At 37.7% G+C, this 19,981-nt stretch overlaps 4 protein-coding genes and 1 non-coding gene across 5 annotated transcripts; 2 read left to right on the top strand and 3 right to left on the bottom strand.

The window, feature by feature from the left end:
* Positions 1–511: 511 nt before the first annotated feature.
* On the top strand, positions 512–1,929 carry LOC101291087. The gene is made up of 4 exons (XR_183714.1): positions 512–666; positions 797–956; positions 1,092–1,186; positions 1,859–1,929. It is a non-coding gene; the product is annotated as an uncharacterized LOC101291087 (transcript).
* A 924-nt stretch (positions 1,930–2,853) lies between these two features.
* Positions 2,854–8,382, bottom strand: LOC101298551 (histone H3.2-like). The gene is made up of 2 exons (XM_004289118.1): positions 7,976–8,382; positions 2,854–3,124 (listed from the first exon to the last, which is right to left on the bottom strand). Exons 1-2 carry the CDS (start codon positions 8,380–8,382, stop codon positions 2,854–2,856), a joined length of 678 nt encoding a protein of 225 aa, XP_004289166.1.
* Positions 8,383–9,426: 1,044 nt separating this feature from the next.
* Positions 9,427–9,966, bottom strand: LOC101298263 (ankyrin-2-like). The gene has a single exon (XM_004289117.1). The coding sequence runs from the start codon at positions 9,964–9,966 to the stop codon at positions 9,427–9,429; it is 540 nt and encodes a 179-aa protein (XP_004289165.1).
* Positions 9,967–10,687: 721 nt separating this feature from the next.
* On the bottom strand, positions 10,688–12,667 carry LOC101315274 (50S ribosomal protein L6, chloroplastic-like). The gene is made up of 3 exons (XM_004287894.1): positions 12,581–12,667; positions 11,820–12,128; positions 10,688–11,241 (listed from the first exon to the last, which is right to left on the bottom strand). Exons 1-3 carry the CDS (start codon positions 12,613–12,615, stop codon positions 10,905–10,907), a joined length of 681 nt encoding a protein of 226 aa, XP_004287942.1. The 5' UTR covers positions 12,616–12,667; the 3' UTR covers positions 10,688–10,904.
* Positions 12,668–13,844: 1,177 nt separating this feature from the next.
* Positions 13,845–19,125, top strand: LOC101314986 (glutamate receptor 3.7-like). The gene is made up of 6 exons (XM_004287893.1): positions 13,845–14,064; positions 14,555–15,900; positions 16,137–16,414; positions 16,669–16,700; positions 17,395–17,801; positions 18,476–19,125. Exons 1-6 carry the CDS (start codon positions 13,953–13,955, stop codon positions 18,887–18,889), a joined length of 2,589 nt encoding a protein of 862 aa, XP_004287941.1. The 5' UTR covers positions 13,845–13,952; the 3' UTR covers positions 18,890–19,125.
* The last annotated feature ends 856 nt before the right edge of the window (positions 19,126–19,981 follow it).

The raw sequence follows: 19,981 nt of genomic DNA, 5'->3' as shown, positions 1-19,981 counted from the left end.
AGTTCAAGAAAATAGGGAAACTGTTAGATATAACTTATTAACTTTCATAAATAAGGTTGTTCTTGCTAAGGTTAGGCATAAACCCGGACCAAAGAAAAAACCGGTGGTCCGATTCTACATAGTACCCGTCGGTTCCCGATTTGTAAAATGGAAGAAAATCTTTAGCCCCAAAAACCGACATGGTTACGTGTCATTATGTTATTGGACATTCTATCAGTCCTACACCAATATGGTAGGAACTCCACATGGGATTATTGGTCAAACTTAAACCTAACGACTAAAGTCACTCTCACACTTTCGTCCAGTCGCCCCAGACTCTCAGCCTCTTTAGTCTCTACCACATGAACAAAACGGCGACTGGAATTGAGAAATCGAGTGGGCATCCATCGAAACCATTGAGAGTTTGAGGCTGGGCATCGAGAGTTTGAGGCTTGGTGTTAAGGTTGGACTCCAACAAGCAATTTAGAATCATTTTGGGATGGGAGGGATTGGAAAGAAAAAAAGAGTTTGATCAAATGTTGTTAAATGATCCTCATGATGCGAAAGGTTATGGTGCCAAGGTGAAAAAATGCATACATATTGCAACTGGACAGACCGTGGCAACTGCCTAATTTCGCAGAAAGAGGAACATTAAGTGAAGGAGAAGCTCGAAAATACTTCCGCCAGGTAATTTATTTCTTTTTAAATTAACCAATTGCCTATTTTAGTACTGGTTTAGTCTAATTGTGCATGTTAGCTAAACTCACATTATATCTCACTGATTATTATATTTTCTTTTCATTCTTTTGTTGTGTAGCTCATTCATAGCATAAATTATTGCCACAAACTCCTATTGGTCCATCGGGATGTGAAACAAAACAATATCTGAAAATAGCAGATTTTGGTATTAGCAATTACCTAATTGATGATTTGACATTAAGTACTAATTGCGGAACAGATTTCTACAGGCTTCCAAGGTGAGATGCTTATTATTTCAGATTCTTTATTTTATTGTTCACTTTTATTTTGTATTCATGCTTGCTTTGGAGTTTTTTGGAGTTTTTTCTTTTTTTATTGTATACATATGTTCTTATGGGTGTATATGCTCTCAGGGTATTGGCAACGACATCTTGTTGGAGACTGTCAACAAAATGAAATGTGATAGAGAAGATCTTATTCAGTCTCTTATCAAGGGAAACACACAGAGGTGAGTTTTGCAACTCAATCATCTTAAAGTTCCCACTTTCTTCAGCAAACAGTTGCATTCTTTGGATTGCTGCCCCTAGATCACTCCTCCTGTATAATTTTTTAGCGTACTATACATGGCATGTGACTTTTGAGTTTTTGTAGAGTTGATTGTAGATAAGGAATCTGAGATTGTATGATAAATGATACTAGGAAAGTGTTTGTTGAGCTATGAACTTGTAAAGGTGGCTTTCAGGCAGAATTTTGAGGTCATCTTATAGAGGCCATGGATGCTTGAAAAACAATAGGACCAAGGGAAAACATATGTGAAAGAAAGCGAAAGCCTTTTTATGTTGTATTGTGATTTAGATGTAAAAAAGTAGCTGTTCAATTCTTTATATATCCTCTGCTACTACATCCCCCTAAATATGAATGTCTATACTCACCTTTAAAAACATGTTGGAAAATACCCTTTTTTCATTTATTTCTTTCTTCCTTGTTATTGGATAGTTTGAACGTTTATTACTTCTCAGACCAAAGGTGAAGGAATAGAATGCACATATGTCCTTTCTATTCTGGTGAAGTGATGGTTATTTTATTGTTATTTTGTTACAGTTTGCAAACTTCAAGCTTAAGTGTGATATTAATATTAGTGTAGGTTCACTCTTATAATAGTTACTTGGATTAATTTCAGGAAACCATTACATACAAGCTGTTGAAGAAGAAGATGCGAGCCATTGAAGATGACACTTTCTCAAAATATGTGATACAACATATGAGTTGGACATACAAGTTACTTGGATCAATTTCAGGAAGCCACTACATACAAACTGTTGAAGAAGAAGATGCGAGCCATTGAAGATTGATGACACTTTCTCAAAATATGTGATACAACTTACAAGTTGTACATACAAGTTACTTGGATCAATTTCAAGAAGGCACTACATACAAACTGTTGAAAAAGAAGATGCAAGATCGATGACACTTTCTCAAAATATGTGATACAACTTACGAGTTGTACATACAAGTTACTTGGATCAATTTCAAGAAGCCACTACATACAAACTGTTGAAGAAGAAGATGCAAGCCATCGAAGATTGATGACACTTTCTCAAAATATGTGAGTATTAAGCAGCAAATACACGTCTCCTGCAAGTCTTGGCAGTGACCTTGTATTGAACATGTTGATTGTTGCAGCTGATTGGTTCAGGCCTGCACCTGTGTGTGAAACAGTTGATGTGATTAGTTTTGGTGTATGGCTAGTTGGTTGCGAAGAACAAGGAGTTTCAAATTATAACTGGTGACTGCTATATGAACATAATATCAAAGGCATGAATCGCATGTTTAAGGTCAAGATATTCGCAGTTATAGCCATTTGGTAAGAGCCTCCAGGAAGGACTGTAACACACTACAAAGAATGTTATGTTAATACTTCAGGTAGTAGTTCAACCAGTTAGTTCCATCAGCAGATAAAAGTTTCCCCAATTTATACTCTTCTCTTAACTTAAGGTTACGCTGAAGTAGAAACTATAATTTGGGTTTTCGATCCGGATTCAGCACATGCGATGAACTAAAACATGTAATTTTCACAAAACAGAAACACCTTCTCATTAAGATTTCCAAAACCAAAAAGATATACAACCATAGGTATTCTCTTAAAGAACAAAGCAATGGGATCTGGTGGTTTTCCTAAGCCCTTTCGCCTCTGGTTCTCCTGGCAAGCTGAATATCCTTGGGCATAATGGTGACCCTCTTGGCGTGAATTGCACAGAGGTTAGTGTCCTCAAACAGACCCACAAGGTAAGCCTCCGCCGCCTCCTGAAGCGCGGCCACGGCGCTGCTTTGGAACCGGAGATCAGTCTTGAAGTCATGAGCAATCTCCCTCACAAGCCTCTGGAACGGCAACTTGTGGATCAGAAGCTCCGTACTCTTCTGGTATTTCCCTTTATTCATCAGGTACCTTCTTTCAGAAAACTAAGAGAACTAGAGAAGAGTTGTATTTGGTATTCATAACCTAATACAATTATCGTCTGTGATCTGGTACATGAAAAATTCCATAATACTCTATTACATGCCAAACTCTATAGTACCACATAGTGTATGTAATTAATCATGATATATATACAGGTGTGTGTATATATATGACAGTCAAAACTCTATGAACCATATAATGTATGTATTCATATATTGATATATATGACATATGACTAATTGATGAATGCAGCACGACGATATCAGGATGGGTGTTCATGATCTCAATCAGGTTAAATGCAGCTGCAAGGTCAGTGAATAATGTTGTATATATATGAGTTAGCTAGCTAGCTAGCTCAGACATAACATATGAGGTATATAACTATTTTAGCATTACTGTTGTTACGTACTGATGGGTACGTTCTGCGATCATGTATATGCAGTGTGAGAGTAAGCAATGAGCTTGGAGCCGGGAATCCCAAGTCCACAGCATTTTCCGTGGTGGTCGTGACTACGATCTCCTTCATCATTTCCGTCATCGCAGCCATAGTTGTTCTTATTTAAACGTTATCAGCTACGCCTTCATGGAGGGTGAAGCCGTGGCCGCAGCTGTCTCAGATCTCACTCCTCTGCTTGCCCTCACCCTCCTCCTTAATGGAGTTCAGCCAGTCTTGTCCGGTGTTGCTGTTGGGTATGGATGGCAAGCTCGGTGCCCTTCTTGGATTTTACTTCGACTTTGGTGCTATGGTAATGCCAGTTCGAGTTACTTAGACAGTTAGATTTTACATTAGTGATAATGTGTTAAGCAAATTTGGTTTACTGTTATTTTCTACGTAAACTAAAATTTTACCAAATTTGGTATTTTGCTACTACGTTATTGACTGTGTTTCATGCATATTGTATAGGGAATATGGTTAGGGATAATGGCAAGTACGTTGATGCAAACAATCATTCTATTATGGATCACAATCCGAACGGACTGGATGAAGGAGGTAAACTAGTTTTACTACTTATCAAGACTTTTAATTCTATTCCGTTCATTAATCAGCTATCAGATACGGGTGTTCTTATGCTTTTCAATCATGTAAAAAAAAATCTTTGATTTTCTATAGAAAATGAATTTCATTTTCCTAAATATAATAACTTTTTGATTGGTAAATAAGAGTATTTCCATGTCACTTGCTAAATCATACTCTCGATTAATATCAACTATTAGATCAATTTAAATCTAAGGAATGAAAATTAGTGTAAAAAATTGTATCAAATAAGGTGTCTCTTGAACTAGACTCATCCACTATACATCAACATCGAACTCTTAGCTTGGTTCTTGTTGGTCAATTTTGAATATATTTGATCCTAAATACAAAATTTTCACTTGAGTCACTATATTCTTTTGGCTCGTTGACAATAGCACACCAATTTTGATATTTTATATCTTAATAGTAGGTTTAGAGGTTTTTTTTTTTTTTTTTTTTCTTGAAATAATAGAGAAAATTTTATTGATCGAAAAGATCATACAACCTCCAAGCCAAGGAATCTAAAGATCACCTTATACATTTGATGCTCTAGTTGTAACATTCTAGACCAAAATTTACATGTTTGCCGTCATTTGGACCGTAAACGATTATTATTTAATTTTCTCTTTCATTCCCAATTTTATAAAAAAAACTTCTTTAATTATTACCTTTTTTTGAGCTTTTAGAACACGTTAAATCAAGTTCGTGAACACGCTTTCGTAGAACTCAAAGAAGTTACAGCTAGTGAAAATCAGTTCAGGGGTAAATACGTCTTTTTATCACCCAGCTTATTTAAGGGGAATCCTAGGTTTTCGGGTTCTTCATTTTCTCGGCCGCCAACTGAAATGCCCAGTTTTTTGGTCGACCCGACCCGGACGAGACGCAGGCGGATTCCGTCGCCTTCCTTCCACCACTGGACGCCAGGCTGGTGGCGTTCAGAATATCGCCATGAGCTCGTTGCTTGCTGTTTTAATTCAGAATGGTTTTGGGATGGGAGGGATTGGAAAGAAAAGAAGAGTTTTTGCATCAAGTCGAGTAGGTCGTACTGGCAGAATAATCGAGTTGCAGAACAAGGTAAACCTATATGCCTTGAATCTTATATAAATTTCTACTTTTTGTATTTTGTGGTTTTTGTTTGTGAAATTTGGTTTTGCTGTGCTATTTTCTGATTTTCCGATTCTGCATTCCTGCCACACCAGTTGCAGGTGACCTCATACTTCGAATGACAAACACACAGAGGTGAGTTTTGAACCTCAATATTCTTAAAATTCCACTTTCTATCGCAAACAGTTGCATTCTTTGGATCGCCACCCCTAGATCACTCCTGCCTGTTATTTTTTAGCCTAGTATACATGGTATGTGAATTTTGAGTTTTTGTAGAGTTGATTGAAGAAAAGGAATCTGAGATTTTATTATACATGATAGATTGTATGATAATTGATACTAGGAAAGTGCTTGTTGAGCTATGAACTTGTAAAAATGGCTTTCAAGCGGAGTTTTGAGGTCTATAGAGGCCATGGATGCTTGAAAAACAGTAGGACTGAGGGAAAACATATGAGAGAAAGCACAAAACCTTTCAAAGGGGAAACTGTTTTGTAAAGGGTAAGTCCAAGTGGTTGCAGCACTTTTAGCTGCAAAGAAAAAGCTATGAGGTAGCTTCTCAGCGTAAGAACTTGAAGTAGGGTTTATATTCTCTGGATAAAACCTTCAAGTAGGATGCAAATGTTTTTCTTCCTTGATTATAGAACCTCCCAGCTACACACATACAGTCAAGATGTGCTGCTTATGAAAAACTCCAGTACATAGGCTCTAATAAGGAATGGAACATCATGCTGATATCTCGTCGCCCGCTTTAAGTTAGTCAAACTTGGTTCCCTATTAGCTATAGACACAATACGATGCCTAGCAAGTTTATTGTGAATACCTCCATTTAGCTGCAACTTTCCTCCATTTATTGTGTGTGTTTTTTTCTCTCTCTTACTTTGTACAGAAAAAATGGCTCCAAATTGCAAGGTTACCAGTTTGGTAAGACAGTTGCCAGGGGTTCTACTGCCAAGGTCAAGAAATGCATACATGTTGCAACTGGACAAACCGTGGGAATAAAAATATTGTCATTCAAAGGATTTCCAAAAATTAATCATGGGGCTCTAGAGAAGTTTAAGAAGAGAGGTTAGCTAAATCATGATTTCTCGTTAATAAACACTATAATGATTATATTTTATAATGCATAGTAGTTAAACGGCACTTATCTAATTCTATAAAACATTTATATAGTACAAAGAGAGATTTTTGTGGCACAGCATTTGAAGCACTCAAATGTGATGACTTGTTATGAGGGGTAGATGTCTAAAATATATGCATATATTGTGATGGAATGGATGGAGGGTGGTAGTTTGCTTGACTATCTTGAAGAAAGAGTAGGGACTTTAACCGAATGGGAAGCTTGGAGATACTTCCGCCAGGTACTTTATTTCTCATTAAAATAACCAATTGTTCATTTTAATTACTAGTTCTAGTCTAAATCTGCATGTTATAGCTAACCTCACGGTAAATGTGACTGATTATTATTTTTTCTTTCCTTTTTTGGTTGTGTAGCTCATTCATGGCATAGGTATTTGATTTTGTCGGGGACCTTCCATTACAACCTGATTGCTGTGAGTTCTTTCTTTCTTTCTTTCATTCTTCCTGTCATTAGGTAGTTTTAATGTTTCCTAATTGTCAGACCAAAATCTAAGGAATACATTACATATATGTACTTTTTTTATCTGGTGAAGTGATGGTTATTTTGTTGTTATTTTGTGAACTTGAAGCTTAATGTATTATTAATGTTAGTGTAGTTTCACTCTTATAATACTCGGTACTAGTTACTCACTTGGATTAATTTCAGGAAACCACCACATACAAATTGTTGAGAAGAAGATGCGAGCCATTGAAGATTGATGACACTTTCTCAAAATATGTGATTCAACGTACCCATGTACCGCTCCAATCTGTTTATTGGATGCATAATGACATAATTCTGGGACCTGGATCCTCTCATAAACCACCACATACAAACTGTTGAAGAAGAAGATGCGAGCCATTGAAGATTGATGACACTATCACAAAATATGTGATACAACATACGAGTTGTACATACAAGTTACTTGGATCAATTTCAAGAAACCACTACATACAAACTGATGAGGAAGAAGGTCCGAGCCATTGAAGATTGCTTCCTCTCTTTCTGTCATTGATATCAAAATTAAGCAGAAAATGAGAAAATACAGGATTACACCTTCTGCAAGTCTTTGCAGTGACCTGTGTTGAACATGTTGATTGTTGCACCTGATTGGTTCAGGCCTGCACCTGTGTCTGAAACAAATGATGTGTATAGTTTTGGGGTCTGGCTTCTCTAAATGGTTAGTTGGTTGCGAATAGCAAGGAGTTTCAAATTTTAACTTGTGACTGCTATTTGAACATTGTATCAAAGCCATGAATTACATATTTAAGGTCAAGAAATGCGCAATTGTAGCCATTGTGATTGCGGTTAGAGCTCTCAGGAAGACAGCAAAGACTAGTTCATTGAATTAGTTCTATCAGCAAATACAAGTTTCCCCAATTTTTTATTCTGTTCTTCACTGAAGGTTGTGCTGAAGAAAATTATAATTTGGGTTTTCAATCAGATTCAGCACATATGACAAAAACAAAACAAGACACAACCAAAACATGCAATTTTCACAAAACAGAAACACCTTCTCATTAAGATTGCCGAAAGCTAAAAAGATATACAACCATAGGTAATTCATGATTCTCTTAAACAACAAAGCAATGGGTTTTCCTACGCCCTTTCGCCTCTAATTCTCCTGGCAAGCTGAATGTCCTTGGGCATAATGGTGACCCTCTTGGCGTGAATTGCACAGAGGTTAGTGTCCTCAAACAGACCCACAAGGTAAGCCTCCGCCGCCTCCTGAAGCGCGGCAACAGCGCTGCTCTGGAACCTGAGATCAGTCTTGAAATCCTGAGCAATCTCCCTCACAAGCCTCTGGAACGGCAGCTTGCGGATCAGAAGCTCCGTGCTCTTCTGGTACTTCCTGATCTCCCTCAGCGCCACGGTTCCCGGCCTGAACCTGTGGGGCTTCTTCACTCCTCCGGTCGCCGGAGCCGACTTCCGGGCAGCCTTGGTGGCCAGCTGCTTCCTCGGCGCCTTGCCTCCGGTGGATTTCCGAGCAGTCTGCTTGGTACGTGCCATGTCTGAGATCTGGAAATGACTAGGGTTCTAGGTTTTCAATTTGTGGATTTGGGGGTGAATTGGAGGGTGTATTTATAGTGGTGAAGAGAAGCGGTGAGGTTTGAAAGGTTTGAAATTTTGGGAGGGTTTTGGAAATTTTTGGATGGTGATCCGCGTGCTGGTAAAGTCGACCAATGAGAATGTTTTTTTTAGGCGGCAACCAACTTTTTCAGCTGTGTTTCAAAATTTTCAGATGGCGGGTTTTATATTTGAGAGAAGCGGATACTGGAATGACGGATTTGGGCTTCTTGTGTTTGACCTAGAATCAGAGTTGGGCTTCTGGGGTTGTTCGACCCAACATCGGTTGTATATGATTCCCAGTGTTTTTCATCAGATATGTGAGGAAACAAAATACAATGCAAACTTGAAAGAAAAGGGCCAAAAGAAATAATATAAGCCAATATTGAAAGAAAGAAAACATAAAGTTGAATGGCCAAAAGAAATTCGGGATTGTAGTTCTACATCAAAATGAGGTTTAGAGATTAAATTGGACATTGAAAATTACATGAATTATGAATTAAAGCCAATGTAAAGGCTTTTGTCAACGTTGTATGTGCGCTAAAGAGTGTACATATGGAGAAGGTGGTGACGGTGGAGGTGGTTAGGGTGGTAGTGACAAAGGTGTAGAAGATGGTGTGTAGACCACAGTAATGATAGGGCACAATTTCGCTTGAATGTTCAAAATAATGGTATGTCAAAATGATTTACTTATTAATCATTCCGCTTGAATATTTTAATTTCGTTATGCGCTAATCTTATGTTTATGAGTAACAAGAATAAATTAATTTCTCTAAAATATTTCAATTGACACAATATATATGTTCTTTCATTTTTGAACAAATTTGATTACAATCTTGAACACTTGAAGATGAAAACATTGCTACACAAATAACTTGTCATTACATCCCAGTGCAGCAAAATAACATCCAATTTTAATATGGTGAACCCAAAGAGGGCAGCTACAACAACACCGGTGTTTCACCAAATTAACAAATTAAAGCAGCATCAGGTTTCAGATGTGCAAGAGCTCTTCCCTGACGATGAGGTTTGTAGCGGAAGCCGCTTCATCTCCTCGTAAGCCCACTGGAGACCATGGCAGTAATGCAGTGGAGGGTTAAACCTACAATCATGCATGTCATCAGGCAAGAACGCCCCATTCTCCACCAGAAACTTCACTGCCTCCCTCCTCCTCTCTTTCGCCGCATTGTGAAGAGGAGTCCAGCCGCAAGCACCGCCCAACCGGTTAGTTCTAGCATCTATGTTAGCCCCACGATGAAGCAACTCATCCATGACTTCAACATGGCCACCTTCTGCGGCGAGGTGAAGAGGGGTGACCCCTCTAGATTTGTGACCACCACATGTAGCCACATTCACATCTAGTATGCCCTCGTCGAGAAGCCGCTTCACCTCTTTGAGATCACCCTTGCGGCAACCGATGTGGAGTAGAGTCCATCCCCTATCATCCATGCTGGCTCCATGGCCATGGGACCTAATACTCGAATGTCTCCTTGACAAGGTATTCCTACGCTTGATCATACTATACATTTATGTACTAATTATCACCCAAAACCGTTCTATGCAACAACTACAGCATGGGGGACTGTTTTTGTTATATAATATCAAGAGCCAACTTTCCCAGTAATACATGGATTACTTGAGAACCCGTCCAACTTATCAATTAGGATAAGTTCGCGTGTCCGAGTCCGTTGGGACATGGGATCTGAGTTTCCTAAATCCTAATGGAAACCAGAATAATGAATTAATATGGGACAGTAGAACTAGCATCAGAGATATGATGCAAGTGCCATTTCATTGGACTTGAATAAATACGAAAAAAATTGGGGGTCACAGGTGGCCGGAAAACCGATAAGATCCGAGTAGGCGTGTGCCTGGGGCGTATATGCGCGTCTTGCATCTTGGCCGGTGCTATATTCCTCTCTGGGAGTTGAAAACAGGAAATGATGGAGATGATAGAGCTGTCAAATGGTGGTTTTTACAGTCTACACAGCGTTTCCTTTGTGATCCCGTGACACCTTCGTAGAACTAGGGTAGCAGCACCGTCCACTACCTAGTACTATTTAGTAATGCAAATATCAATATCAGTAAGGATTAATGAACCTTCAATTTTGAAGGGCAATAATCTACTGGAAAACTCCTGCCTCAGGTCCATCCACTCTTGTGTGGATGTTTATTCTATATGAGCAACTTACATGCCTCATCATTACCTGTCGAATTCTAAATATTTAGTATTGTAGAAAAATTAAATGGACTTGAGAATAGGGAATGGCGCAGTACTGTATTCATAATATTTATCTCTCATTGTGCATGATCAAAGTCTCATGTATTACAAGCTACAGTGGACTAACAAGCAGAATACCAGAAGAATGAACAACAACTAACAATAATCTCAATAATTCTGATACATATTGACAAGCACAAATGTGAGAATACAAAAATAAACCATTGCCAAGGAAAGGAAAATATTACTTCTTCTTTCCTGCTTTTCCCTCCTTTCTTCTTACAATTTCATCAGCATATTTCACACCCTTACCTTTGTATGGCTCTGGTGGTCTCCATTTCCTGATGGAAGCAGCAAACTGGCCAATTTCACTCTTGTCATATCCGCTAACTATGATTCTGGTGTTTTCTTCCACCTTCACTTGTATGCCATCAGGAATATCCATCCTAACTGGATGGGAGAACCCAAGACTCAATACCAAGATCCTTCCTTCCAATGTTGCTCGATAACCAACACCAATCAATTGTAGCCTCTTCTCAAATCCTTTGGATACTCCCACCACCATATTGTCTGTAAGTGTCCTGAGAAAATTATTCAAACAGGCACTGAAGGGTTAGAGATATTTGACAACCTTTGACAAATCTGAAATTGGACATTTATGTGTCTTAACATGGCTAAATCATTCTTCTCCTTTAAAATCAGGTATAGACACTATGACAAGACAATCAAGGGTATTAACAAATATGAAAATCCTCTTAAATAACAGCAAATCAAAGAACTGCTGGTGTCATTCAAGGCAACAACTACATTACTCGGACATGCGGATACCCATATAGTTGTATTTGAATTACCCACTCTCCTACGGTCCTACCCAACTACAATCCATATCAGTATTCCTTTCATCCTTTGTTAACCATACTACCTATGATATCGGAAAGCGAGGTCCAATGACACATTAGAATATTACAATACCAAAACTCTATCTATTTCCCATCTCTCATACCTTTTCTTTAAAAGACTGAATATCCTTATATTTGAGAGATCACCAGAGAACACATTTATAAAAAATAAAAAAAATAAAAAAAATAAAAAACTACGACAAATTGAAAAGACTAATCTCATTTGGAAGAGCATTGCTGAAAAATGGAAGAAACTTTACCTGAAAAGGCCATGCATTTGATTGGCCCGTCTAGTCTCCATAGCTTTCCTGACCTTCAGAACCCCAGATTCCTGCTTCTCCACCACAACTTCTCGTGGTAAAATCATCGAGAGCTGCCCCAAAGGACCCTTTACTTCCAGAGACTGGCCTTCCAATTTCAGTGTCACATTGGCCGGCACTTCAATTGGCTGCTTCCCAATTCTCGATTCCTTACATTCCACAGCCTTCTTCAAAAATCCCACATTAGTTGCAGGAGCACTGTAAACAGTGAAACCTTTTCTTTCACCCAAAAAGGCCGACCGCAAATTACTGAAAACATAACACCAAAACAGTTGTTCAGAAAATCAAACACACTCCACAACAGTTACATTACAATACTAACTAAACACTCATAAACAGTTCTTCATAAACATAAGTACTTGTGTAAGATGCATTTGTTGACAAGGCTGTTAATTTCCCGTAAAATCTAAACAAAGATTAGCTTAGCCAAACTTAAAATCAAATCCTCCATGAATACAATCTCTTATGCCACTACAATCTAGTCGAAAAGGTTTCGAAAAGCAATAAAGACTCCAACTTTCCCAAATAATCAGGCAAATATTGTGACCCACAAATAAAGAATGAACCTTGTGCAATGTGATATGGGCCAAAAGATAAGGAAACAGTAATAATGGTTTGAATTGCAGAAGAGAAAAGTACAATTAGACATGAAGTACAGTAGATAGAGTGAGGTAGTAAAGAGAAGGTTTGGGATGTGAGACCTGGTTTGGAAAGAGGAAGTGATAGGGGAAGCCATTGTTAAGAGCTTGAGAGCATCAGCTGACTCTGTGAACCCTTTTGCTCCTCTTGACGATGAGGAGAGCAGAAAAGGATGGAACTTTGTTATCCAGTTCCAGCATTTTCTGGAATGACGGAATTGCCCTCAGCACTTGGGCCCCTCCCATTGAAAGAAACTTGGGCTTTCCTAGCCCAATCCATTTTCTGCTTAACCACATTGCAAGCATTTGTTCCTGGTCTGGAAAATTTGTAATGTAGATATGATGTGCAGATTATAACAACTCTTCTTGATAAATTTCCATAGCTCATGAGACTATGCTGACTACAGAGATTTTGTAAGCATTGTTCCATTGATGTTCCCTATTTGATTTTATTAAAATCTAAAAAATAAATTCTGAAAGTAACTTTTAAGAATTATTTATTAGTTTCAGTATTTCAGACTTTCATGAGTTCATCCAAGATAAATTATTTGGGTGAGAAAAGCATTTATCATAGTTTAGGCAATTAAAAACTTTAAGCATGGTTGTTGTCTATTGTACATGATAAGTCTCTGAGCGGGGCACAGGCAAAAGAATACCTCAAACTCTCAACTCTCTAGTCTCAAAGGGAAAAGGAAAGCCCTGAGAACATGACATGCAAGTGGACCCAAAAATATTTGCCTTCAAAATGTGATTCTCAATTCCTGTTCGAAAAAATTCTCATTCACACAACTTGGAACATCAGGTTCCCAGATCCCAAATTCAATTACCCAACCACCACAATCCTATTTCTACACAAATATTCCTCTCTTTTGATCACACCCATTAATTATCACTAAACCCAGTGTTGTAAGCTTTGTCAAACTTCAGTTCAGGCTTTGGAGTTTGGACAACCATTTTCCAATTCTCAAAGCTCAGTCTTTCCCTGGAAATCAATACTTCATTGAAGAAAGTTCTCAACTTCAATTAGTTCAGTACTGAAGTTTGAGTGCTTCTCTCAAATTCAAGTTTCATTCTCAACTGGGTAGTGATCAAGAAGTTAGAGGATATCCTTTATGTGGGGTAATCAGTAATTCTCTAGGCACCCTCACAATGCCTTGTTTTAAAGTTTTCATCTTTATCCAAAACTAACATGGTTCATACTTTTGAAGAACCCACCAAGGTTTCTGACAAGGTTGAGTCTTTACTTTGAGGAATTAGAGTGGTGGCTTTAAGCCTTCAAATTTGTTCCATTATGAGATATACTGTGGTTTTGGGAGTTCATACTCTCATATGGGTATTGCTCACTGGTGCTTTTTACTGCGAAAAGCCTTCTGTGGTGAACATTGGAGCCATTTTTACTTTTGACTCTGTTATAGGTAGAGTTGCAAAGCCAGCTATGCAAGCAGCAGTTTCCGATGTTAATGCAGATTCAGGAATACTCAAAGGCACAGAACTGAAGTTGTTTATGGAGGATGCAAATTGTAGTGCGTTCTTGGCATCTGTTGAAGGTACCTTTGTGATTAGTAAAGTTGTTTTCGTATGTGAATGACAATTCTTCTTGTTGTTTATGGCAGTTGTGAATTTTCTTTATTGACTAAAATTTGAAATTGTATTCTGTATCTATTCTTTAAGAGTCTGAAGTATTCATGCATATAGTATTTCAGTTTCCTAGTTTAAGTTAATATCAGTTTGCATATACTACATAATCTATGGAACCTTTCATAATTGTTGCTGATTTACTAACATCTTTTCCAAATATTGATGCTAAAGCTTGTTCATCTCTTGTGCTGCATATTACTGGTGCTGAAGTTTTCTATCATTATAACCCCTTTATCAGCAAAAATGTGCATGTTCTCCCTTTTTACCACACTACCAAGCAGTATAATCGGTTTATTTTTCTAAGCTTTTTTCCCTTCCCTCGTAAGTTTGATACTGTACTTGACTCGAAATTCAAATTATGCAACCTGCATTATTGTAATAGCATACTTCTCGGACCAGCTTTTCAGGTACTTGACAAAGATATAGTGGCCATAATTGGTCCGCAGTCCTCTGCAATAGCTCATATGATCTCTGAGATTGCTAATGGTCTTCAAGTACCTCTTATCTCATATGCTGCCACTGATCCAACTCTGTCTGCTCTTCAGTTCCCTTACTTCTTCCGAACTACGCGAAGTGATGGCTATCAAATGGCTGCCATGGCTGGTTTGATAGATTACTATGAGTGGAAACAGGTAATTGCTGTCTTTGTGGATGACCAATATGGGAGGAATGGAATATCTGCTTTAGGTGATGAACTTCAGGGGAAAATGTCAAAAATTGCTTATAAGTTGGCTTTGCCTGTCGAATTTAATCAAAGTTACCTCACTGATTTGCTCAATAAATCCAAATTGCTTGGCCCTCGTGTCTATGTTGTTCACATTAATCCTGATCCCGGGTTGAGGATCTTTCATGTTGCCAAAGGACTTCAAATGATGACCACTGACTATGTGTGGTTTGCAACGGACTGGCTTTCTACTACCATTGATTCATTCTCTCCAATGAATCGAACTTCATTAGCTGTTCTTAATGGTGTAGTTGCACTACGTCAACATACCCCACAGTCCAATAAAAAGAGTGCATATATGTCTAGGTGGAAAAAAATGCAGCAGGAAGGTTTAGCAAGATCTGAGTTAAACGTCTATGGACTATATGCTTATGATACAGTGTGGACAGTGGCGAAGGCGATTGAACGTTTTATAGATGAACATGAAAATATTTCATTTTCTGTCCTTGACAAGTTACTAAAATTGGAACCATCTGAAATTCAGCTGAGGAAGCTTAAAATATTTGATGGTGGATCTCTTCTTCGAGAGAAGTTATTGGAGACAAATATGAGTGGTTTAACTGGTCAGGTTCAATTTAATCAAGACAGAAACATTGTTAGTGGTGGTTATGATGTTATCAATATTGAGAAAATGGCAATTCATACAGTTGGTTTTTGGTCTAATTATTCAGGGTTTTCAGTTTCACCTCCAGAAACTGTTAAAAGAGGGAGAGTTAGCTATCTCCCACTGGATCAGAAGCTTGGAAATGTTACTTGGCCAGGTGGAAATACAGTCACGCCACGTGGTTGGGTGATCACAGATGATGAACAACCATTGAGAATTGGAGTGCCAAAAAGAGTGAGTTTTGTTGAATTTGCTACAGAAAAGAACAACAGCCACAAGCTTGAAGGATACTGTATTGATGTCTTTTTGGCAGCACGGAAGTTAGTTCCTTATGATGTTCCTTACATATTTGTACCTTTTGGGGATGGTCAGTCTAATCCCAGTTATGATCAGCTTGTGAAGATGGTGGCACAAAATGTAAGTAAACTTTACTGGCTTTAGAATTGGTATACCCAAAGAATGTTTAAAATGAGAGTCTGCTTGGGGGTAAGATAACGTACCAATACATGGAAACTTGATGTTGAGTTAGCACCTGCAGATAGCTTGAATGAATCTACATGCCAAGTATGAAATGGAAACTTACTTTGTTAGAGAAACCATAGTAATATCTCTCTACATCTGATCAACACCTTTGTAACTGAAACTTTTGGCAGGTATTTGATGCTGCTGTTGGGGACATTGCAATTGTGAAAAACCGGACAATGATTGTGGATTTTTCTCAGCCTTATGCTACCACTGGGTTAGTCATAGTGGCGCCCGTTGAAAATTCAAAGTCAAATGCTTGGGTCTTTCTTCAACCTTTTACCTGGGAGCTGTGGTCTGTCACAGCAGCTTCGTTTGTGATTTTTGCTGTGGTTATGTGGACTCTTGAGCATCGAGTCAATGATGATTTTCGAGGTCCCCCTAAGAAGCAGCTTGCTACAATGTTCCTGTAAGCCTTCTATACGTTGACATGTACAACTCTTCCAGAAATAATATCTTCAATGTTTTCTTAGATAATTATTATTCTGCCATTTCTCTTAGCTTAAGAGTTTAATGTTTTAATTAACCAATCATATACTTAGCAAACATGGTTCTAATTATTATTCTGCCATTTCTCTTAACTTAAGAGTTTAATGTTCTAATTAACCAATCATATACTTAGCAAACATGGTTCTGATGCCAGTCTCCTGTTTCTTATTGCAGGTTCAGCTTCTCAACACTTTTCAAGAAAAATCGTAAGCATTTGTGTGGGAAACCATTATAATTATTTCTTAGTCTCTCTGGTTCTCTAAGTCCACACTTCCAAGTTTTAACTTTAATAGAGGAATGATAAGGTAGTTTTCAGGAGATAGTGCTTTCTGATACATTGTCATTGATTATACATTATCTTTTTTCTTTGGCCAATTATACCTTGTTTATAAAAACTAGAAGCTTGAATGTTGCTCCAAACTAAAATACACAGATAACTGTGTGTTCATTTTAAGTTTTCATTGCCACTCAGTGAACTAATACCAGCTGTTTCTGTCCCCCAGTGCCACATGTTGTTCTTAATGAAATCTAAAAAAATTCGTGTCTATTTGTCTCATATGTTTTCTATAAATTAAAACTTGTTGCTTATTGATATGATGACAAATTCCTTTTCACAAGATGACCTGGCACAAGTCATCTTAATACAGAAAATAGGATGTCCACACTACAGTTGAGCATTTTCTTTCATAAGCTCTGAAATTTTTGACCACTAGTTTTGCTGTTGAATATTGTTTTGCATTATATTGATAGTGTATTGTTTTTGAAAGGATGAATAAGACTAGTTTGTGGCGCTTCTTCTACCATCACTTTGATTTTGTATTCATTTTTCTTTCTTTAAATTTTTTTTTTATGGAGCCACATAACGTTATAGTAAAGTGTGTACTCTTTTATCAATTACAGAAGAAGATACTGTGAGCCCACTGGGGCGGATAGTGATGGTGATGTGGCTTTTCCTGTTGATGGTAATCACATCAAGCTATACTGCAAACTTGACTTCAATCCTTACGGTTCAGCAGCTTTCATCACCCATCACTGGAATTGATAGCTTGATCGCAAGCAATTTGCCCATAGGGTACCAAGTAGGTTCATTTGCTTATAACTATCTGACTGAAACCCTCTACATTCCTAGTTCAAGACTTGTTCCTCTAGGTTCCCCAGCAGAGTATGAGAGAGCACTACGGCAAGGACCAGATAATGGAGGGGTGGGAGCTGTTATAGATGAGCTACTGTATATTGAATTGTTTCTCTCAAGGCTAACAGACTTTGGGATTATTGGGCAAACATTTACCAGGAGCGGATGGGGATTTGTAAGTACCTTTATTTATAACTTCAAAAATCAAAATAGATGTGTATACATAATACATGCATGCTTGTATTTTTTTTTTTTTTTTTTTTTTTTTTTTTTTGGGTAAAACTGCAAATGCAGGTGCTCCCTTACTGGTTTAATTTGATATTACATTTACTCAATTTTTAGGCCAGAGGTTTTTGCATCTATATTTTAAGTTTTATTCATCATACAGCAGTAGAAGTGATTTTCTCTACCATCTAAAGTAGGAAGATGAAATATATTCTGAAAGAGAAAACCGTCAATGTTTTAACACGGTTTGGAGAAATGTGTAGTGTTCCAACATGGGAGCTGAATGAAACATCACTATTAATAAAGAATGTAGTTAGACTTATGAGGTAAATTAAGAATAATAGTGGTCGGGAAGTAATTAATAAAAATGGGGATTTTCCATACATTCTTTGGAGTGGACAATCCCTTTCCACTTTTAGGTTCATTACAATGAATCAAAGACTAACATCTCTTTGTGCCCTTGGAATGTACTATTTTATGGTACCTCTTTGTCATCAATACGATAGAGCAGTTGCAAAGTTAGACCAACATCATGAAATTGAGCCATTAATTTGTCCTTGTATCTTATTTATTGATTATTTTTATTACCTCGTCTTATTTTGTCTGTTCACCTATATGAATTAGGCTTTTCAAAAAGATTCTCCCCTAGCTGTAGACATGTCGACTGCAATCTTGAAACTTTCTGAGAATGGAGAGCTTCAGAAGATCCACGAGAAATGGTTTTGTAAGATGGGTTGTCCTGGTGATAAGGATCAGGACGTTGAGCCTAACCAACTCCACTTGATCAGCTTCTGGGGTTTATATCTATTATGTGGTGCCTTCTCTGTTGCTGCATTTGTAGTGTTTCTGATGAGAATGATTTACCAATTTGTCCAGTACAAAAGACGACAAGTAAATCCTCCTTCTCCTCTATCCAGAAGCTCATCGAATACTCAATGTTCTCAGGTCATATCTAACTTTGTGGACTTCGTTGATGAGAAGGAAGAAGCTATCAAGAGAATGTTTCAGCGTGATAATCCTCAAGTTCAGGTTAGCTGATTAGTATCTAGATATGTTGTCAAAGAAAGAAAAGCTTAGATGTTTCATAGTACAAATTGGAACTCTGAATACTTTTCTTTCTCGTAATTGATCATGATATTACGACACCAGAAATCATGTATATAATCACTTCTTTAGCTCAGTGCTTAATTGAGAAATAATATTCTCAGTATTCTATATGACAAGAATGACATGCATCATGGAGTTCTGTGTTATGAGTAGTTATTTGCAGCTTTAAATGTTGTTTAGTTGGAGACTTGGAGCTTATCTTCAGATATATTGCTGTTCCCATTCTTAGGCAATCCTGTATCAACAGGAAATGTTGGATGGACCTGATATTAGCTCCTCTGTTTTTATCTGCTTAACTTTGCTGTTATTGCAGTACCTACTTTGGCTTCCAAAAGTCTGGGGGTTAAGAAAATAACATTTTCTGTAGGAACAAGATGAAACGTATATAACAAGCCCCTTTTTTTCAGAGGAAAAAGTAATTTTGGAATTGAAATGTATGACTTCACAGAAATAAAACAAGAGTTCACCTTTATTAAAAAAGCAGTTACTTTAGTAATTACTATTTAACCTCAGTGATAGATTTTTTTTTATTTTTTTTTATAACTTTTTATTAATAACTCACATATCTTACATATGTCAACGAGGTTTGAACCCGTGACCTCAAAGTTGTCAGTTAAACACTTCAACCAACTAAGCCACGGCTCACCGACAACCTCAGTGACAGATTGATTGGTGCAATGTGATCAAATGACTTGGTTTGCATGATTGCATCCACACCAAGTTAATGCACAAATGAGAAGTTTCTTGCCTCCTTCCAGTGGTCCAAGTTAAATGCCATTGTTGGTGGTGCTCAGGTCCCCAGTACTAAATGATTCTTGTCCTAGATCCTTGTCCTCATATATGCTTAGATTAACCAACACATTAATAGGGGACATTTGATGCTGCATTGCCTACAGCCATAAGATCCTCAGATAATAGTCACTGTACCCTACATTGAGCACCATAGGGTCCATACCAGAGTACTAGCCCCATTTTTGTCTATACAAACAGTTGCATTTTCTTACAGTGAAATAGTAACAGAAG

The sequence above is a fragment of the Fragaria vesca genome, linkage group LG1, assembly GCF_000184155.1.
Source record: "Fragaria vesca subsp. vesca linkage group LG1, FraVesHawaii_1.0, whole genome shotgun sequence".
NCBI lineage: Eukaryota > Viridiplantae > Streptophyta > Magnoliopsida > Rosales > Rosaceae > Fragaria > Fragaria vesca.
This window is presented reverse-complemented; position numbering and strand designations above follow the sequence as displayed.

What these genes read in the sequence shown, in the direction of transcription:
- LOC101298263 (XM_004289117.1), bottom strand. Translation starts at nt 9,966, where the DNA reads ATGTATAGTATGATCAAGCGTAGGAATACCTTGTCAAGGAGACATTCG.
- LOC101314986 (XM_004287893.1), top strand. Translation starts at nt 13,953, where the DNA reads ATGCAAGCAGCAGTTTCCGATGTTAATGCAGATTCAGGAATACTCAAA. An exon ending in GTTCTTGGCATCTGTTGAAG is followed by an intron (nt 14,065 to 14,554) that starts GTACCTTTGTGA and finishes TTCTCGGACCAG; the next exon opens with CTTTTCAGGTACTTGACAAA. An exon ending in CCAGGAGCGGATGGGGATTT is followed by an intron (nt 17,802 to 18,475) that starts GTAAGTACCTTT and finishes TATATGAATTAG; the next exon opens with GCTTTTCAAAAAGATTCTCC.
- LOC101298551 (XM_004289118.1), bottom strand. Translation starts at nt 8,382, where the DNA reads ATGGCACGTACCAAGCAGACTGCTCGGAAATCCACCGGAGGCAAGGCG. An exon ending in AGAATTAGAGGCGAAAGGGC is followed by an intron (nt 3,125 to 7,975) that starts GTAGGAAAACCC and finishes TTCTGAAAGAAG; the next exon opens with GTACCTGATGAATAAAGGGA.
- LOC101315274 (XM_004287894.1), bottom strand. Translation starts at nt 12,615, where the DNA reads ATGGCTTCCCCTATCACTTCCTCTTTCCAAACCAG. An exon ending in ACTTCCTCTTTCCAAACCAG is followed by an intron (nt 12,129 to 12,580) that starts GTCTCACATCCC and finishes TTATGTTTTCAG; the next exon opens with TAATTTGCGGTCGGCCTTTT. An exon ending in CAAATGCATGGCCTTTTCAG is followed by an intron (nt 11,242 to 11,819) that starts GTAAAGTTTCTT and finishes TAATTTTCTCAG; the next exon opens with GACACTTACAGACAATATGG.